At 61.9% G+C, this 19480-nt stretch overlaps 2 protein-coding genes across 7 annotated transcripts in view; one reads left to right on the plus strand and one right to left on the minus strand.

The window, feature by feature from the left end:
* The window catches only part of LSP1 (lymphocyte specific protein 1), a 38158-nt gene extending 21799 nt beyond the window's left edge, over positions 1-16359 (plus strand). For 3 of the 5 annotated variants that reach the window (XM_041721976.1, XM_041721977.1, XM_041721973.1), the window contains exons 2-11: positions 4631-4768; positions 7207-7374; positions 9181-9376; positions 9721-9813; positions 10077-10120; positions 10295-10376; positions 11180-11314; positions 11663-11740; positions 11882-11987; positions 15912-16359. In XM_041721976.1, coding sequence (XP_041577910.1) covers positions 4631-4768; positions 7207-7374; positions 9181-9376; positions 9721-9813; positions 10077-10120; positions 10295-10376; positions 11180-11314; positions 11663-11740; positions 11882-11974 — 1027 coding nt within the window. In that variant the 3' untranslated portion in view covers positions 11975-11987; positions 15912-16359. Of the gene's footprint in view, positions 1-876; positions 2769-4630; positions 4769-7206; positions 7375-9180; positions 9377-9720; positions 9814-10076; positions 10121-10294; positions 10377-11179; positions 11315-11662; positions 11741-11881; positions 11988-15911 lie in introns of those variants that run through there. The other 2 variants (XM_041721978.1, XM_041721975.1) reach the window with 2 other exon arrangements.
* The window catches only part of LOC121471349 (proline-rich protein 33-like), a 66325-nt gene continuing 58838 nt past the window's right edge, over positions 11994-19480 (minus strand). The window contains exons 1-2 of one of the 2 annotated variants that reach the window (XM_041721972.1): positions 18863-18976; positions 11994-14789 (exon numbers count right to left, since the gene is read on the minus strand). In XM_041721972.1, the coding sequence (XP_041577906.1) occupies positions 13464-14780 (1317 nt within the window). In that variant the 5' untranslated portion in view covers positions 14781-14789; positions 18863-18976 and the 3' untranslated portion in view covers positions 11994-13463. Of the gene's footprint in view, positions 14790-18862; positions 18977-19480 lie in introns of those variants that run through there. The other variant, XM_041721971.1, reaches the window with a different exon arrangement.

Here is a 19480-nt window from a genome sequence, read left to right on the forward strand (position 1 = left end):
ATAGCTGGGGAGCTGAGGCCGGACCTGGAGTATCACCCTGGGAAGGATGTGAGAAAGGCCAAAACCACAGCCCTGGCCCCGCCCCTCCTCCTGAGGTGACCTCCTCAGGAGGTCTCCCAGAGACCTAATCCGCCCCCACCCTGCCCCGCCTCTCCTGGGAGGGACCATAAAGGGGAGAGTCAGGAAGGGCTGTATTCCTGCGCAGCAGGGTGGAATGGGGCACTCAGCAGGGACACCAAGCTCCCCCCATGCCCCAGGGTGGGGTGAAGGCCCAGGCTATCCCCATCCCTGGAGCTCTAACCCCTAGGAGCACCCAGCATGGGGGAGGAGGGAGGGAGACACGAAGGGGGCCCTCCAGGCCTTTCTCTGTGCCCCAGGCCTGCTCCCTGGTGGTGCCTCCCCAGCTCCCTTAGGGGTTTCTGATCCCCTGGGCTCTCCCCAGTTTGGCCTGGGTCCCTACTCAATGGCAGGCCCTCCTGACCGTGTCCCTGAGAGTCCCCATGCACCCCACACTCTGCTTGCCCAAGCCCTCACTGGGGTGCGGGGCAGACGGAGACACGTGGCAGCTCTATAGGCTGCTGTCTGCCCACGCCACCTCCCCAGGATGCCTGCGTCCCCACTCCTGCCCCCCTATGCTAATCAGAAGGTCTGATCAGGACCTCTCAGGGCTGTCCCCTGGGGACTCAGAGACCCTCCTGTCCAGCTGCCCACAGCTGCCCCTCCCTGGCTGTGGCCACACTGGGCTCTTGGGCCACTGGCCTTCTCGACTCTCCTCTGCAGACCCTCTCCCTGGCTCATCTTTCAGACCTCAGTTCGAGGTGGCCTCCTGGGCTCCCTCTGGGCAGGGTTTGGGCTTGCGGGGGGAGGGGGGGGTCTACCTCCCCCCCCCAGGCTGTGCCTTCGAGAAAAGAGGTTGTCTCTCCCCATGCCCAGCGGGGCAGAGACACACCCAGAAAGGTGCTGCTGGAGGGGGATGGCTGGGAGGGTGGGCTGGGCCCGAGCCAGGGGCAGCGGGTGGGGTGTGGAGAAGCCAGGTTCCCGGCAGCTGCAGCACCCATACCCACACCCCTGGCCCGGGGCAGCAGCGTGCCCCTCCCGCTGCCCCACCCACTCCAGGCTCTCCCCCCTACAGGTGCACCCTCTGCCTCTCTGTGAGGATGAGTGACAGCCAGCACCCTGGCAGTGCCACAAGATCCCAGATCCTCCCTGCACTGCAGGGAGGACCCTGCCTTGCCTGACCAGCAAGGGGCACCCTCCAAGTTGTCCAGCCACAGCTGCCCTCCCCCAAGCTCCCTGACAGGGCTCCCGACCTCTGCCCTTGGGGGCCTGCTCTCTGGTTGTTGGGGACCCCTGGAAGCCAACACTAAGAAGGCCTTTCCGTGAGCTCATTCCCCTCACTCTGTCCTTTGCTCATGGGCTCTCTGGCCACTCAAGGGACCAGTCGCACTGCAAGTGTCCACCCCGGTGGAAGTGTAGGAGACCCTGGGGAGGTGGGCCACCAGAGACCTGTGCTTCCTACTCCCCATGGGGTGCCGGTCCCACTTCCTAGCTTCTACCCGCTGTGGTGGAGGACACCTGCGGCCAGGAGGGTCCCCTGTAGGCCTAAAGGAAGAACTCCTCTGGCGGGGAGCCCCCCCACCCACTGCCAAGCTCTCCCCATGACTCTGGGCTGACTTTTAGGCACCAGGAGAGATGGGGTGACCCACAAGCCGCCTGCAGGGGGCATAGTCAAGCTGGGACCAACCCTAGGCGCAGGGCTGCGTTGGGGGGGGGGGACACGACAGGGGGGCAGGAAGGAGGAGGAAGGAGGTGAGACCGTGAGACCGCAGGGAGGGCCAGGCAGGCTCAGGACCATCTCATCCTTGGACCCTGGTAGAGAGACTGGAGGGGCTGCAGCGGGGGGAGAGAGGGGGCTGGTGCCTCGAGCAGGGGCCAGCAGGGGCAGCCCCTGAACTTGGGGACCCCCACCCAGAATGGGGAAGCTGGGGTCTGCGCACACTGGTGAGTGGGGCAAGGCCCCGTGGCAGAGCCTGCTGCTGGGGGTGCGGAGCCCCACTCGCAGCCCCTGGGGCTGGACCCTTGGCTGCTCGGAGCCAGAACAGACACAGGAAACAGCCTAATTGCATTTGCTAAGGAACAGCAAATCCCTTACAGCTGCATTCGGGCTGAGCCAGGGGCCATGGGGCGGGGGCGGAGGGGGGGCATCGCCGGTGTCCTGACAGCTCCGCTCAGCCTGCCAAGGGGTCTGGGCTGCTGGCCGGGGAAGGGGGGCGCCTTTCCCAGGCCAGAGGCCCCCACCCCACCCCAGGAGAGCCGCCCCCTCTCAGTTCCCAGAACAGAGCCCAGCTGTGGAACAGTGAGGGTGAGGTCACAGGAGGGGCCAGGAGGGGCTGCATTACTCACATCCTGGGGCTGGCGGGAGGGAGCAGGCGAGGGGGAGGGCTCCTTGTCCTCAGGCCGCTGGGTCTCCCCGAGTGGGGCTGGGGGAGACACCCAGAGACCCCTACCCTGCACTCCTACCCTGCCCTGGGGAGGTTCAGGAAAGCACAGGCAGACGGCAGGTGGCAAAGGGTGGCCCTCGGAGGGCCGGCTCCTTAGGGATGCTGCTCTCAGAAAACATGCCTCAATCTCCCTCCCGGGCCACTGTTGGGGCTATGGCAGGAGCACCAGGAACCAGGATGCCGCCATTCCGCCATTCCGCCATTCCGCCCCGCGCCTTGTTTTCTGAGTCTGCGTGTGCAGGTGGACATCTGAGGGTGTGCAAGCATGTACGTGTTGTGGGGCATTTGGGAGCATGGACACGTGAGGATGTGTGTGTCTGTGTGTGTGAGGGAGGCCCGGCGATGCGGTGCGTGTCCGTGGGGGAGTCTCTGCAGAGAGCCAGCCTGCATGGGGCTTCTGTGGCCTGGACACATTGCCATACAGTGGCCCCCAGAGGTGCTGTGCATATCTGTGTCAGGGGTGACGGGACGCAGTGTGGTGCCTGTGCTCGGATTTTGGTGGAAGGGTCTGGGGAGCAGGAGAAACCGCCCATGGGAGTTCCTGAGAGTGGACATGGGGCGGGCCTGAGGCCGTGGACATAAGTACATGGATGGGGCCACCCACGCCACGCCTGGTCGTGCACAAGCACCCACGCACCGCCCACTGGCCGACACAGACATGCCCATAGGCACCCGCAGCCGAGACATGGGAGCAAGGGGAGCAAGATGGCCAATCTTGTCAGGAAGGACCAGGAATCCTTCCCAGGGTGCCCCTGGGGCTGCCCCCCAAGAAGGCCACTGGGCCCACTCTCTCCATCCTGCAGCCAGAGACCTAGCACGAGCTCCCCCTGTACCCACATGCTCCCACCCTCCATTCAGAGGGCCTGCCAGTGTGAATGGTGGACAAGGCCCTGGACCCCAGGTCCCCAACAGTCAAGAGAACCCTGGGTGCTACCTCTCCAGAAAACATGGCCCCATGGCTTTGAGCCAAGGCCCTGGAGCAGGATGGGAGCCAGATGTGGGGCAGGAAAGGTTCCCCGGGGCCCCAGGGTTGGGAGCCAACTCAGTGCTGATGAGTGAGGGTGGGCAGACTCGGGGTGCTGAGGTCTGAGCATGGCTGGGATCCCCAGGGAGCCGTGGTGGGGAGAGTGGGCCCAAAGCGGGGGCCGTGAAGAGGCCTGGCTTTTGTCTGGGAGGACTGAGGAGAGATTAGATCATGGCTGGCAGGGCTGCTGAGACCATGGAGCCGGCCATCCTGGCCAAGGCAGGAGGAGCAGGCTGCAGGGTCAGGCAGCGGACACCAGCAGGAGGGGACTGAGACCCCTGCAGAAGCAGAGACCAGGACTCCCCTCTTGGGGTCCAGGGAGACTGGGGGGACAGGGCCATGTCGGTGGCCAAGGCCTGGGGAGCTCCCTCCCCAGACACCAAGGGTATGAGAGCTGTGGGCCAGGGCCAGGGTCCCAGGCCCACCTCGTGCAGTCCTGAGTGAGGGACCCTGAGAATCCATGAGGTCAGCAGACACTGGGAGAGGAAGCTCTCTCATGTAGGCCTCAGTTTCCTCATCTGTGAAACAGCCCAGAGAGAGGTCAGGCTCAGGCTGGAGGCAGCCTTTTCTGTGGGTTTTGGGCCCTTTTGGGGGGCCACCTTCTTCCAACAGGCCAGGCCCTTGGGGAGCAGGAGGGAGCATCCCAGCTGGGGTGGATGGGTGACGAGGTGGCTGCCTAGCCGGGTCTGCCCCTGGCCAGACCCCAGCCCGGCCTGGCACCACCTGACTGGCTGAGGCCACAGTCCCTTGATTCAGGTAGGACATGGGGCACCAGCCTTCAGGCCTCTCCAACAGCCCTGTCCCATGCCCTCTGCAGCCCTAGGACTGTGCCTGTCTGGGTCCTGGCTCTGATGAGGCTGAAGGAACCTGGCTGGTGGAGGGGACACAGGGGTCTCATTCAGCACTGGGGTGGCTCTGGGCTTGCCTGAACACAGGAGCCCCTCCGTCCTCAGGCCTCCAGAGCCCTGGGAGCTGCCCCCTGGGCCTGAGGGCACATTCATGACATAACATCTGCCTTAAGGACACGACCCGGACAGGAGAGTCTTGCTTGGACCGGACTGGCAGGGTGCAGGCAGTGGTGTGACTGTGTCTTGCTACTCCCCAGGCTCACCACTCAGTGGAGCGTGGAAGATGAGGAGGAGGCCGCCCGGGAGCGGCGCCGCCGGGAGAGGGACCGGCAGCTTCGGGCCCAGGACGAGGACAGAGGCGGCCAGTCCCCTGAGCTGCCTGAGCAGGAGACCCTGTAAGCTGTCCCTCCCACCCCCACCCAACCAGCTCGCCTGGCCCTGCACCCGTGGGCAGAGCAGTGTGCTGGTGGTTGGGCCCCGGGCAGGTGAGCCCGTGGAGGGGCTCAGCCCAGGAGCAGGAGTGGGGAGAGTTCTCAGGGTGAGGGTCCCCAAAACGCCCGGCACAAGCGAGCCTGCTGGCCGGCCGGCCGGATGGACTCACGTGCGGCCACCCCTCCCAGCCCGCCTCCCAGAGCACTGACTCAGGCTCTGGCCGCCCTGCGTGGCCCCGGCTCCTGCTTGGACCGACACTGACCCCAGCTGCGTGGCCCTGGCCCCGGAGCCCCCCGCCCAAGCTCCCTGCTGCCGGTGACTCATGGAGGCTGCGTCCAAGTTGGCGGGGCCGCAGGCCGGCTCGTTTCCTCCCTGGGCCCAGGAGGCCCCCGCGGCCGGGCTGGGCTGTTTTTACAATAATGCCCCCCTTCCTCCCGCCGCTGTTTTGTTCCATTTTCTCCGAGTCAGCAGCTCCGGGTGGGGTGGGGTGCTGCAGCGGTCATGGCCCCTCAGGCCGGGTCCTCCATCTAGATGGCAGGGACTGGGGGCAGAGGGGGGCCCACCAGCGCCAGATCTCAGGCCTGCCATGAGGGGACTGGGTGCAGGGGCTTCCTGGGGAAGGAGAATGTCACCACAGCCCTGGGGGCTCAGCTAAGGGGGTAGAGCAAGACCGGGGACCCCAGGGGGATAGAGGAGGCACAGCCCAGCAGGCAGGGGACCCTAGACTGAGGGGGGGGAAGCACAGCCCAGCTCTTGGGGAGCCTTAGACTGATGAGGAAGGCAGAGCTCAGCTCTCAAGAACCCTAGACTAAGCGAGGGAGGCATAACTCAGCTCTCAAGAGACCCTAGACTGATGGGAGAGGCATGGCCTAATTCTCAGGGACCCTAGACTGATGGGGAGGCATGGCCCAGTTCTCAGAAGGCCCTAGAGTAATGGAGGCAGCATAGCCCAGCTCTCAGGGGACCCTAGACTGATGGAGTAGGTATAACCCAGCTCTTGAGGGACCCTAGACTGATGGGGAAGGCATATCCCAGCTCTCAGGGGACCCTAGATTGATGGGGGAGGCATGGCCCAGCTCTCAGAAGGCCCTAGACTGATGAGGGAGGTATAACCCAGCTGTTGAGAGGCCCTAGACTGATGGGGGAGGCATGGCCCAATTCTCAGAAGGCCCTAGACTAATGGGGGAGGCATAGTCCATCCCTTAGAAGGCCCTAGACTGATCAGGGAGGCATGACCCAGTTCTCAGAAGGTCCTAGACTGATGAGAGAAGTATAACCCAGTTATTGAGAGTCCCCCAGATTGATGAGAGACATAGCCTGACTCACAAGAGACCCTAGACTGATGGAGGAGGGATGGAATAGCTCTCAGGGGACCCTAGGCTAATGCAGGAGGCATAGCCCATCCCTTAGGGGGCCCTAGACTGATGGGGGAGGCATGGCCAGCTGTCATAAGGCCCTAGACTGATGGAGGAGGCATAGCCTAGTTCTCAGAAGGCCCTAGACTACTGGGGAAGGCATAGCTCATCCCTCAGGGGGCCCTAGACTGATGGGAGAGGCATGGAATAGCTTTCAGCGGACCCTAGACTGATGGGGGAGGCATGGCCTTGTTCTCAGAAGGCCCTAGACTGATGGGAGAGGCATGGCTCAGCTCTTAAGGGGACCCAGACTGATGGGAGAGACACAGCTCAACTCTCAAGAACCCTAGACTGATGGAGAAGGCATGGCCCAGCTCTCAGAAGACCCTAGACTGATGGAAGAGGCATAGCTCAGCTCCTGGGGAGCCCTGAGGTGATGGAGGAAGCATAGCCCAGGTCTCAAGAGACCCTAAACTGATGGGGGAGGCATGGAATAGTTCTCAGGGGACTCTAGACTGATGGGAGAGGCATGGCCCAGTCCTCAGAGGCCCTAGACTGATGGAAGAGACAGCCCAGCTCTGGGGGGGGGGCGGGCCTCAACTGATGGAGGAAACAGCCCAGCTCTTGAGAGGCCTTAGACTGGTGTGGGAGGCATATTCCAGCTTTCAGGGGACCCTAGACTGATGGGAGAGGCATAGCCCAGGTCCTAACAGGCCCTAGACTGGTGGCAGAGGCAGCGCCTAGCTCTTTGGGAACTTTTGACTCATGAGGGAGATAGAGCCCTGTTTTGGGGGGGTCCTGGGTAAGAGGGTAAGACACAACCTTGGCCTCAGACAGCTCCAGACTGTGGGGGAGACACAGCCCTGCCCTCAGGGACTCTCTGACAATGGGGAGGCTCAGCCCAGCCATGGGGTGCTGCCTCCAGCAGATAGAGTCCCCCAGCCCTGGAGCCCAGGGTCCAAGGAAGGGAGCAGGTGTGGGTGATGGGAATAGCACTGCCCCTCGGGGCCTGGCCCAGCTCTGAGCACCCTGTGCTACTCTTTCAGCCTCAGCCTGAAGCCTTCAGAGGCACCTGAACCAGATGAGGACGAGGGTTTCAGCGACTGGTCCCAGAAGCCAGAGCAGCGGCCACAGGACTGGGGAGCCGGGGAGACCTCCAACTGTGGGGAGCCCCCTTGGGGCGAAAGTCCGGAGGGGCAGCAGGAGGAGGACAGGCAAGTGGGGGCCAAAGTCTGGAGACAGGGCTGCCAGGCAGGGGCTCCCCCCAAGCCCCCAACCTGTGCCTGAGAAAGCCACCAGCCCCGCAAAATGCCCTGGAGCTGGGAGCAGGGGGAAGGGAGGAAGAGAGCTAGACGGCGGGGCGGCGGGCCGAGGGGCTGCGGGGAGGGCTGGGGAGGAAATCTCATTCCTGGGCTCCCCAGGGCCCCTGGGCCCCGTCCAGACCAGCTGCGGCCCGGGCCGGGTGTTGCCACATCAGCACACATCTGCAGCCCACTTACGTAATGGAGGCTCTGCGCCCCTGCCGCCCGCCCGCCCCTTCCTCCCTCGGGGCTGGCTGATCTCCATTCCCACGGAGGGGAGCAGGTATTTCCAGATGTGCGGGCCTGTGAGCCGGCCTGGAGGGACAAGCTTTCCAGATGTGCAGACGTGTTTGCTGGTCTGAACGGGGCAGGCGGAGGTGGGGGCCAAAGCGCCCCTGGGGCCCAGGGATGGGGGGCTGCTCCCCGAGCCTCACCCCCACCCCAATTCAGGGGTCGAGTGCTCCCCACACCCTGCAGGCGTGCTTAGGGCCCCTGACTATGAGCAGGGTCCAAGCTCTGCTCAGGAGCTTCAAGCTTGAGGGGCAGGGTCCCCATTGCCTTGAGTGTCACCAGACCCATGTCTCTCCCATCTCTGGGCCACCTCCCACCTCTCAAGGCCCCTCAGAAGCCTCGAGCTCTAGCTCAGACCCCTCCAATCATCCCGCCACCCTTCCTCCACCCTACAAGCAGGCTCCCACACCCCAGGAATCAGCTACCTCGCTGGGGCCCTGGTCCTGGCCGACCCCCTGCCCACCAGTCCCCATCTATGCCTCAGTTTCGCCCATCTGCCTTTGGGAATCAGTGCACACTCTGCATTTCTAAGATGGGTCTGGGGTCAGCAAGGACGGGCTGTACACTGGTGTCCCTGGCTATAGGCTGGCTCCCTCCTCTCCCGCCACAGGCCACAGCCGTTCCCAACAGCAGGGGGCACTTTGGCTCTTCTGTCAAACCCTTGGGTTCTCAAGCAGGCCTCCTCCCCGCCCCACACCTGCCCAGTCCTGGTGCCCGCCGCAGCTGAATGGGCCCTCTGTGTGCCTGCTGCTGGCTCGGACTGACCCACCTTGGGCGGTGGGTCTGGGTCTTGGCTGGCACCAACCCCAAGGGGCGTGAAATCATGGAAAATGCGAGAATTTCCCCTCTTACCCAGGTTCAGTTCTGCGCAAAGGTAGAGCCACGCTGGCCGCCGGCAGGCATGGCCAGTGCAGGCAGCCCCTCTATTCAGGGGTGTGATTCTAACTGTGACCTCTGCCCTTGCCTTGCCATCCAGCTGACCAGCCCCCAAACCTCCCACAGACCCTGCCCCACTCCTGTGTAAAACCCATCCTCCTCAAGCTACTTGCCTTCTTCACGGAGCAGGGCAGGGGCCGAGGCCAAGTGGGGGCCGAGGCCAGCAGGGTGGACATGGACAAGCACGGCGGGGGGCTGGGGCCTGTCCAGAGATCCTGCACATCGGGTGGCCCACAGTCGACAGAAAGTCTTGCGCAGCTGAGCTGGGGCCGTGGGCACTGTTCACCAAAGGGCCCCAGGGATGGAGGGCTGCCTCTGAATATCCTTGGACCCATTTCCCCAGTGAGGCTGGGGTCTCAGGATTCCTTGGCATTCAGCTGGTCTGACCAGCCTCCTCTTTCAGATGGAGAAACTGAGGTTTAGAAACAGGAAGGGACTTGAGGCAAGCAACTGAATGAGTTTCTATGGGATTGCCTCCTTCTTCCTCCCCAGGCCCCACCAGCACGCCTGCGGGAACCAGGATGGTGATGAGCAGAGCCCAGCCAGAGTGCCCCTGGAGGAGTTGCACCTGAGCCCTAGCTCGGAGCTCCAGGAGGGGCTGGGAGCAGAGGAGACAGAGCCCAAGAACCCAGAGGGGACCATCCAGGGCAGCCTGGGGCCAGCAGAAGCTGAGGTGGCAGATGAGCAGGTGGTGGGGCCTCCCCTTGGGGTGGGCTGGGTCTGTGTCTCCTGACTATGTGTTCTGTGGGCCTTGTAGGGCTGGCCTAGAAAGGGGGCCCACCCCCAGCCCCAGACTCTGTAGCACCCCCATTCTCAGAGGATAGAGGGGCTTGCTGGCCCTGGGATCAAGTGACTCTCCTCCAGACTCACCAGTCCCTACTGCAGATAACTCGAGAGCCAGAGCATGTCAGGGCTGGAAAGGGCCTGCGGCCCAGGGAGGGAAAATGTTTGCTCCAACAGGTCCTGGGGTGGGGGGGCAGGAGGGGTGCAAAGGGGGTGTTCATCATATAACCTCAGATATTCTGTTCCTAGCACCAGAAATGCCAGCAGTCCAGGACACCCAGCCCCCTGGTCTTGGAGGGCACTACTGAACAGGGTTCGCCTCCCCTGAGCCCCAACACCAAAGTACGTCAAACCCCAGAGCCTGCTGCCTTTTCCTCTTTCCCAGAATCACAACCAAATGACAGCCCCAGAGAGGCAGCCACACATTACCTCCAAGAATAGGCTCATCTTGCTCTTTCTCTGCTATCCCCTCAAGCCAGGCACTCAGCACAACCCTGAGAAATGAATCAGTGGAGGGCTGGATTGGTAGATAGGAGCCACTGGGGCAATGGGAGGGAGGTGGTGGGCTCTGGCTGAAGGCTCACATCTCTGCTTGCCCTCTGCAGCTCGTCGACAGAACCGAGTCCCTGAAACGCTCCATCAGGAAGAGGTGTGCCTGCTGCTTTCCAGACTAGGACTTGGGGTTCCCCAAGAGAGGGTTGAAGAGAGAGGTCCAGGGGCCAGAGATCCAGGGGCCTGAGGGAGCTCTGGTAGGCACTTGGGGTGGGGTGTACAAGCCAAGTGAGGGAGCATGGGTGTAAGTAACCCTTCTCCTACCCTCCAGTAACAGTGTGAAGAAGTCCCAGCCAGCCCTGCCCATCTCCAAGATTGATGAGCGGCTGGAGCAATACACCCAGGCCATCGAGGTATGTTTAGGCCTCTCTTCTTCTGCTGGGTCCCTCCTCCATTCATGCACCCATGTCCCATCTAACCTACACCCTCCATCCAACCAATATCCCGCCCCCATTCAACCAAGACCCCTCTATCCAACCAATATCCCACCATCCAACCAACAGCCCTCCATCCAACCTACACCTTCCATCTAATCAAGACCCCTCCATCCAGTCAATACTTCTTCATTCATTTAGGCAAGACCCCTCCATCTAACCAAGACCTTTCCATCCAACCAAGACCACTTCCTCCAATGAATACCCCTCCACCCAACCAAGACCTTTTCTAACCAACCAGTATCCTTCATCCAGGCAAGACCCTTTCATCCAAACAAGACCCCTCCATTCAATCAAGACCCCTCCATCCAACCAACACCTCTCCATCCAACCACCACTCATTCAAACTTACACCCCTCCATTCAACCAACACTTGTCCATCCCACCGATATCCCTCTCTCCAACCAACACCTCTCCTTTTAATCCATGCTCCTCCAGCCCTTTGCCATGAGCAGCATGACAGTGCCATATCTGTCTCCTAAACCACCATATTACCTGTGCTTTTCAGATCAAGAGGGTGTTTCATGAGTACACCAAATGGAGGAATATGCTTTTTTTTTTCCAGCATGCCCTGCTCTAGCCCTTCACTGGGAAAGCACTTCTATGGAAATACAAAGATATAGAGGAAGTTGTCTGTGTGTTGGAGGGTCTCACACTGGCCTCTCTGACATGTCGCATGTGGCTATTCACTAAAGTGGTCCTGGGCTCTTTCTCTTCTGCAGACTGCTGGCCGGACCCCCAAGCTAGTCCGCCAACCCTCCATTGAGCTGCCCAGCATGGCTGTGGCAAGCACCAAGAGCCGATGGGAGACAGGAGAGGTGCAGGCTCAGTCCACTGCCAAGGCTTCCTCCTGCAAGGTAGGAACCATCCCAGGGCCAGGCAGGGTCTCCTTGGTAAGGCAAGTTTGAGACTGTCTAGGCTGACATGTGAGTAGACAGAGCACTAGGACTTTTGGGGGGTGGGTTCACCAGGCTGCCCCCAGTGGCCCCCAGAGTGGAAGGTCATGTGGGGAAACTGGTTGGCCCAGGGCAAGTAGATGGTGCCACCTTTCCTTTCCTACCTCCTCCCCTGGGCTCTCCCATAAGGAGGCAGGTGGGCAGGCCCAGGCCCCAGTCGGACAAGGCTAGGCAGGAAAGAGGATCAGGGCTTCGAGTGCCCCACAGTCAAAGGGCTGCATCTGTGACATGTCCTTCCTCTGCCCCCAGGATATTGTAGCTGGAGACATGAGCAAGAAAAGCCTCTGGGAGCAGAAAGGAGGCTCCAAGACATCATCGACAATTAAGGTAGGGTCTAAATGTGGTTGATGTAGGGAGGGCAGGCCCAAAAGCTGAGAGTAAAGAGGGTCTCTGCTCAGTGCATTTGGGAGGGCTTCCCAGAGGCAGCAGCATGTCCCTTCTGTTCTCACCTTTGTTCTCCTTCCCCAGCAGAGCACCCCATCTGGAAAGAGATACAAGTTCGTGGCCACTGGACATGGGAAGTATGAGAAGGTGCTTGTGGATGAGGGCTCAGTGCCCTAGGCAGTCCTTCCTGGTGAGTCCAGGGCAGTGGCCCAAGCATGAGGCATTGTGTGTGTGACATGTGCCCTTCTGGGACAGTGGCAGTATGGACAGGGCCTGCTTGTTACAGGCTGCCAGGGTGGCCTGTGGGGGCCGAATGCCTGGCCTCGAAGCTGGCAGGAACCCCAGCCTGGCTTGGTCTCCCTGCCCAATAGACTTCCCTGCCCAAGCCTGGTCTTACACCGAACTGAATGCTTTTCTTGGGTGGCTGGCTTCAGCCATACACAGCTCTACTGTGTAGGGACACTCCAACCTCCTCCTGGGAGGCAGATGTGCTCATCCTGGCCACTTTAGGACTAGTGTCAGAGGAGGTGGGTGGAAAGGGGTCCTGGGAGCTTTGGTCTGGGTCTTTGAGGAGCCAGAACCTTAGTCTCACTCTCCCAGTGGGAGTCTACTCCAGTTTCCACTGCCCTGCCCATCACCTGGTGAAGAAACATGGTCAGCTGCTGTGGTTAGACACACTTTATTAGTGGCCTGGGTCCCAGGATCCATTATAGCACCCATTACGCCCTGGGTGACACAGCTGGCTGCCTACTGGCTGCTTCTTCCCTCCTGCGTCCCACTCCCAGGCACCTCCATGTCCCTCTTCCATTGCTCCTGACCCATCAGAGCCCCTGGCCCTTGCCCTGAGGCAAGCCCCCCAGCTGACAGTAGATAGGGAGCCCCAAAGCTGCATGAAGCCTGGGGTCCCTTATACTGCTTCACCCGCTCTGCTGGGCTCTCCTGCCCTGGGACTGAGGACACCCTCCCCATCTGGCCATCGGAGCTGGGCCCCAACACACAGCGAGACATCCTCGCTTCGGCCCCACTGTGAGCCCCCCTCACACCTTGCCCCCTTGTTGGCAAGAGTCTGGGTCTGGCTCCCTAAAACATCAGTCAAGCCACTGATGTAGCTGCAGCTCTGACCCTGACTGGTCCCAGAACTCTGCACAGTGAACATAAATCCCTCCCCAGTCCTTCATGGTGGGTGGGGGCACCGCAGAGCTGAGCCCCAGAATGCTCCTCGCCCTATCAGGCCTCAGAGTCCATGTCATGCTTAGAGGCCCTCCCCACCTGCCTGCAGCCCTCAGGAGTCCTGGGCACCCACCCTGTACCTCTTTGCCCAAGTCCTAGGCTGAGGGCCACCCATGTGAGTCAAATTATCCTCACCCCTCCTCACCATGGCACGTGCTTTCCCTCTCATGTGAGCCTGTACCCCATCAGCCCACCCCCGGTTCCACCCCAGGGCAGACCCTGCCTCTGGAAATGGGCCTGAACCCTCACCCCACCTGTCCCAGCCCCAGCACCCCTGCACTGCGGTCCTTCCTCCTGCCACCCCTTCACCTGCCCCCCTGGCTACCCAGCATCTGTGGGGCCCTGGTGCCCTCTTTGGTGGCCATGGCTTCCCAGCTGGACCCCCTCTCTCTTCCGTCCACACCATGGTCCTGGGCCCTGGTGCTGCCCGGGTCGCTCATTGGAGCCTCCAGCCAGCCGCCGTCCGGTTGAAGTTCTTGGGCCTGGAGGTCAGATCTGGGATAGAGTGGACCACAGGGGAGGGCCGACTGGCCTCTTGCAGCTTCCGGGCGTTGAATCGTGGCCTGCACAGAAAGGGCAGGCGGCCCAGGCGAGTCAGGGTTCCAGCCCCGTCCCCAGGCCCAGCCGGGCTGCTCTGGGACTTGGCCACCGACATGCGATACAGCACCGCGTCCCACATCCTGGAAGCCCTGGAGGCTGGGGGCCGGGACACCGGGCCCGTGGGGGCCGTCACCTCTTGCTCCTCATGCTCTGGGCTCTGCTCCGGGCCTGGAAACGAGGACGCCTCTGCCTCCTCCATCAGCTGCTTCTTGAGGCGTGTCCAGCCACTGAGCCGGGGCTTGGGTGCAACTTTCGGGACAGGGCATGGGTGCGGGCCTGACAGTGGGGCAGGGGATGAGGCCCCATGGGGTCTGGAGACTAGCTCAGCCTCTGTGGCAGGGCCAGCCATGGGGGGCTCCTCCCAGTGCTCAGCTTTGGGAGCCTCAGAGGCTGGCCTGTGAGGTGAGGGTTCCAGGGAGCGGTAGGCAGGGGCTACAGGCACCACAGGCTGGGTGCCGGCCTCTCTGGACACGGAGACCTCAGAGCCTGGGGGTGCCTCAGGCTGGCGACAGGCAGCCTGGGCCTCAGGAGGCAGTGAGTGGGTGTGGGCCATGGGGCCCGGGGGCTGGGCTCCAGGAGGGCACGGGGTCATGCCTGGGTCCTGCCCACCAGGTCCCTGGTCTGGGGCCGTCTGGCAGGGCTCAGGGGTCCCGGTCTGTGGAGATGGCACTAGCCGGATGTGCACGTGGCTGACGTGGGTGACACCTGCTGCAGGGGCTGAGACCTGTGTGAAGCCACTGGGGGCCTGGGTGGGATCTAGGGTCGGGGTCACCAGCTGGGGCCCCGTGGCCTTGAAGTGAGCTGCCAGGCTCCTGCACTGGGTGAAACTAAAGGGGAATACGGACTTCTGCAGAGGTGATGCCACATGGTGGATGATGGAGCTGCGTGGGGAGCGGGGCAGGGTGGCCACAGGCCGTGGGGCCTCTGCAGGGCATGGGGCCGTGGGCTCCTGGTCGTGGTTGGCCTCACTCACAGGGGACAGGGAAGTGCGGAAAGCCCCCAGCGGTGTGGGGGGCCCGCCCCCAGTCATCTTCTTCCGGGCGGCTTTCCTCAGAAGTTTCTGCAGACGCAGGTTGTCCTTCCCTGGCTTGGGCAGCAGGGGTGGTGGGGGTCCAGAGGGCCCCTGGGGACACATGCCAGCCACGATGAGCATTGTCACTCCCTGGAGAGGAGAGGGACAGCCATCAGGCTAGTCCCCCTCACTGCCCGCACCCCTCCCGTGAGGGGCATGTGGTTCCCCCATTATATGGGAGGACCTGAGGCCACAGGGTCACCACCTGACCACCAGAAGCTCTGCTTCCTGAGCCCTTGGCACCTGCCAGGTGTGTCCCTAGCAAGTCTGTCTGTGTCAGCAAGTCGGTGGGATGGCTCCACCTCTGGCTTGCTTAGAAAGGAGGTCACAGAGGCCCAAGTCACTCAGTGGGTGATGGACGAGGGTGCCACCTGGGTGCACAGCCTAGGCCGTGAGACCCACGGGCAAGCTGCAAGGGGGAGGCACGTGCTGGGCCAGCGGCCCACCAGGGCAGGAAGAGCGCCTGCCCGCAGACGCGTGAGGGGCGCCGCGCCGTCGCCAGTCTGACCACAGGCTCGTCCACTGTGAGCCAGCGGTGAGGGTGGCGGCCAGAGGCTCAGGAAAGCTGAGGCTGCATCATCAGAGGTAGATTGGCCGGGAGGTGGGAGCAATTTTCGCTGAGCTACGCTAAATGGGATATTCCCGCAGACATCCTGGCTGGGGTGGTCCTGGCCAAGCCGCCCGCCCTGGTTTCTGGGCGCCACGTGCTTGCAAGGACGTTGACAAATGGCGTCTGGGCCAAGCCAGAGGCCAGCCGGTTTGTGGGAGGAAGGAGGCCCGGAGCTGCCGCCCTGTGGGGGCTGGCTCTGTCAGGCAGGAGCAGATCTGCCTGGGGAGGGGCCTGAGGGGTCTGCCTGGGGCTCCCTCTTGGCTGTGCCTGCTTCTGGGGGCCCAGGACCCCAGGAACCGGGGGCACACCAGGTCTAGCTCTGGGGCTGCCAGGCTAGCAGGCGAGCAGGCGATGGGCAGAGCTCCCTCCACGTTGAGTCCTGCAAAGGCCCAGGGCCCCAGGGCCCAGCATCAGGAAACAAGCTTCCACGGTGGAAGCAGACACAGGGCTTCCGTGTCTGGAGCAGGGAGGCTGCCCCTGGGGGTGGCCGGGGGGAGCGTAGGCAAGGTGGCCTACAGAAATGGGCTGGGGGCATGGAGGGCACGACTGGTATCCCCTCCCCAGACCGCAGCCTCACGCTCCCACCCACACCTGTGTTTCAGCTCTCCTGAGACTACAGGTGCCTCTGGCAGCAGCGTCGACATCTGCAGGGGAGAGTCCACCAGACGCCCACCCCGGCCCTGCCATGAGAGCCGCCGTCATGGCCCGCTTGGCCTGCCCGTGCCCCTCCATCACCCACCACAATCATCGCCCCTCTGCTCCTCAACCACCTGACTTCTCTCCCCTCCCACTCTCTAGCCGCCCTGCCTCCCACTCTGCCTGGCATGGCAGGAGCAGGAAAGGGACTATCACTGGTGATTGACCCAAGGAGCCATCCCGCAGAGGCCAAGGGTTCCCAAGGAAGGCCCAGGCTGAGCAGAGAGAGAACACCTGCTGGGGGACCTCCAGGTCAAGAGACAGAGACACCCGTACCACATTCTCAGGCCCTGCACCCCTGCCCCCTGCTTGCAGCCTCCTCCTTCTAGTGCAATAAAGTTTGTGTGTTCCAAATGGTGGTTCTGTGTTCACTAACTGAGGACTGACAAGGAAGAAGGGCCAGCCCGGTTGGAAAGCCCTCCCTACCCACCCTGGACAATGCTACCACCCAGACCTCTGGCCTCCAGATTCAGACACTCTGTCCCATGACCCTCTGCAATGTTACACTCTGAGATCTGAGGTGTGTGGTGGCTTATGTTGGGGCCCACATGATGGTTGGGGTCCAGTCCTCCTCTTCCAGAATACCTGTGATGCTTTCCCCTTGACTGCCCTGATTAAACTTTACTACACCAGTGAGCATTTCTGGTCTTTGACCCTAGCTTGTGCTCCCTCCAAAAAAAAAAAAAAAAAAACCATCCCCTTTGGGGTTATTCCCCATCCTAGGACCCAGGAGATGCTCCATGAAGATTTGGTGGATGGACAGATGTAGATGGTGGATGATGAGTGGGTGGAGAGATAAATGGGTGGAGGAATGGATGGGTGGGTGGATGGATGGATGGGTGGGTGGATGGATGGATGGGTAGATGGATGGATGGATGGATGGATGGATGGATGGATGGATGGATAATAGATGAAAGTGTAGGTAGACGGATGGATTGATGGATGGGTGAAGGGGTGGAGGGATGGATGAATAGATGGACTGATGTATAAATAGAAAGCCTGGTGGAGGGCAGCCAGGGTGGCTCAGCGGTTTAGCACCTGCCTTCTGCCCAGGGCCTGATCCTGGAGACCTGGGATCGAGTCCCACATTGGGCTCCCTGCATAGAGCTTGCTTCTCCCTCTGCCTGTGTCTGTGCCTCTCTCTCTCTCTCTCTCTCTCTCTCTCTCTCTGTGTGTGTGTCTCATGAATAAATAAATAAAATCTTTAAAAAAAAAAAAAAGAAAGGCGAGTGGATGAATCTTGGGCAAGGAATGGTTAGGTAGATAAAGACTAGATGGATGGGCAGATGGGTGGATATACAGAAGGTGAATGGACAAAGAATCATTGTGAGGACAGCAGATGGGAGAAGAGGCGGAGAAGCAGTTGGATCAGTGCTCGCCGCATGGACAGTGGGTGGGCAATTGGCTAGGTGGGTGCGCTGAGGGATAGCTGGACACTGGTTGGATGGACAGTGGAAGGGAGGAAGGAAGCTAGTGAATGTGAGAATGGATATATGGGAACAAGTGGGGGGGGAGTGGGTCAGAAGTGAAGGAGGATACAGGTTGGGGGCCATGCTCATGAGTCCTGGGCCCTGCTGCCCTCATCATCTGGGGACCTCCTTCGAAGAGCAGATGTTCTAGGACTGGCTCTGTTCATATGTCTTTTGTTTTTGAAGTCTTTGGGATCACAATCTGCCTGTATCCCTGAGGATGCTGTAAATATGGACAAGTCAGGAGTGTTAAAACTCCACGAAGCCACCACAACCATCTCTTCTCACCCACGGCCCCCTTTAGAGACTGTATCCCAGGCCACGCTCTGCCACTGGAGAGCATCTCCCAGTCGACATGCCTCTCTCCCTTCCCACTCTGCTGGATGGGACATCCACCAAGGGCAGCAGCAGAGGTGGCCATGCAAGGTCCACTGCTGGGCACTGAGACAGGACCAGAATGGATGGCACCACGGGATGAAAGGCAGGTGGGGTGGATGGTGCCAGGCAGCCAGCCAGCCAGTACCCTGGTCCAGCCTCGGGGAGGAGCACCCACAGTTTGTCTCCTCTGAGTACCGCTGACATTACTGCTGCCACGATGTCAGGCCCCCATCTCTCAGAGCCTTCGAGTCAGGGTCCGCCCACCCAAAGGGTCCAGAGGATCAAAAGGGCCACTGCCCGAAGGGTACCTGGCTTGGAATGCTCAGGGACTGCCCCTGTGCCATCGGTCCTGCCCGCCAGAGAACCCCACACAATCGCCCCAGCCTCCTTGTGTCAGGCACCGAGTGCCAGCCCCATGCACGGAAGGCAGAGCAAACCAGTGGTTACAGATGGTGCAGAAGCACCGAGGCGTGTGGGGTGGCAGAGGCACAGGGCTGTGGGAGGATCGTCCCCCAAGGGCTGCGTCAGCAGCTTCTATCTGGGGCCTGGGAGAGCGCAAGCCCGTGGGGCTGGCACCAGCATGGGTGCCCAGGACCGGTTCATGAGCCCTTGGGACCCGCCAGTCCATCCACACAAACGGGCCAGGACCCTGACCGAGGGTTCCTGCTCTCCCACTCTGGGGTCACCCCCAAAGACAGCTGGAGCCGGGGGGTCAGGGGGGCACCTCGCTCTCTCCTGGCTTCCTCCCTGCTCTGCGGCCTCACTCAGTTTTGCCGGCTCCAGAAGTCCACCCCCACTGTCCCCGGGCTGCGCTGTCCCTGAGGTCCGCCTAGACAACCCCCTTCTGAGGTTGAGCTCGGTCATCTGCCCCAACCAGAGCTGAGCCACCCCCATCCCCTGCCCCCAGCCCAGGTCCCCAGGCCCCCTCCAGCCCCCTGGGCAGGCCCCTGCCCTGCCTCTCTCCCCTCGCCCCAGCCTGGCTGGGCCAGGTGGACCGGGGTGTGGATTACCTGTCGAAAGCTCTCGGAGGCCTGCGGCCTGTCCAGCAGTGCCTGCTCGATACTGTCCCGTGGCACCACGGGCCTGGTGCCCCGAGGAGGAGGTCACGGATACCAAAATAAAACCTGTGCTATTCCTCTGACCTCAGCACCCGCTCTCTGGCTTGGCCTGATCACGGAAGAGCACCTGCCAGAGGCTGAGGCCACTGAATGGGCAGCCACCCTCCTCTGCTGGCCGAGCAGGGCCACTGCAGGGCCTGTGGCGTGCCCAGCCGAGCCTGCATGAGGGGCAGCCGGCAGCCCCCGGGCAGTGTGAGTGGCGCTGGCTGTGCCCGGGGCTTCCCAGGCCAAGCCCCAGCACAGCCTGCAGATGGGGCCCAAGGCCCCCAAACACACTGTCCCCACCTGTGTGTGCCCACATCTGTGTGTGTGTGTGTGTGTGTGTGTGCCGGGGTGTCCTCAGCTCTCAGCTAGCAGAGTGAGAGAAGCTAGCAAAGCTGGTAAACCTGAGAAGGGAAGCCCCACCACGCGGAGGAGGTGGTCACAGCGGTCCCCCGGGAGCCACTTGGGGAGCCCTCCCCAGAAGTGACCCTTGAGAGGTCCCACTGGGTGGAATTGGCCCAGAAGCCC

The sequence above is a fragment of the Vulpes lagopus genome, chromosome 11 (assembly GCF_018345385.1).
Source record: "Vulpes lagopus strain Blue_001 chromosome 11, ASM1834538v1, whole genome shotgun sequence".
Lineage (NCBI taxonomy): Eukaryota > Metazoa > Chordata > Mammalia > Carnivora > Canidae > Vulpes > Vulpes lagopus.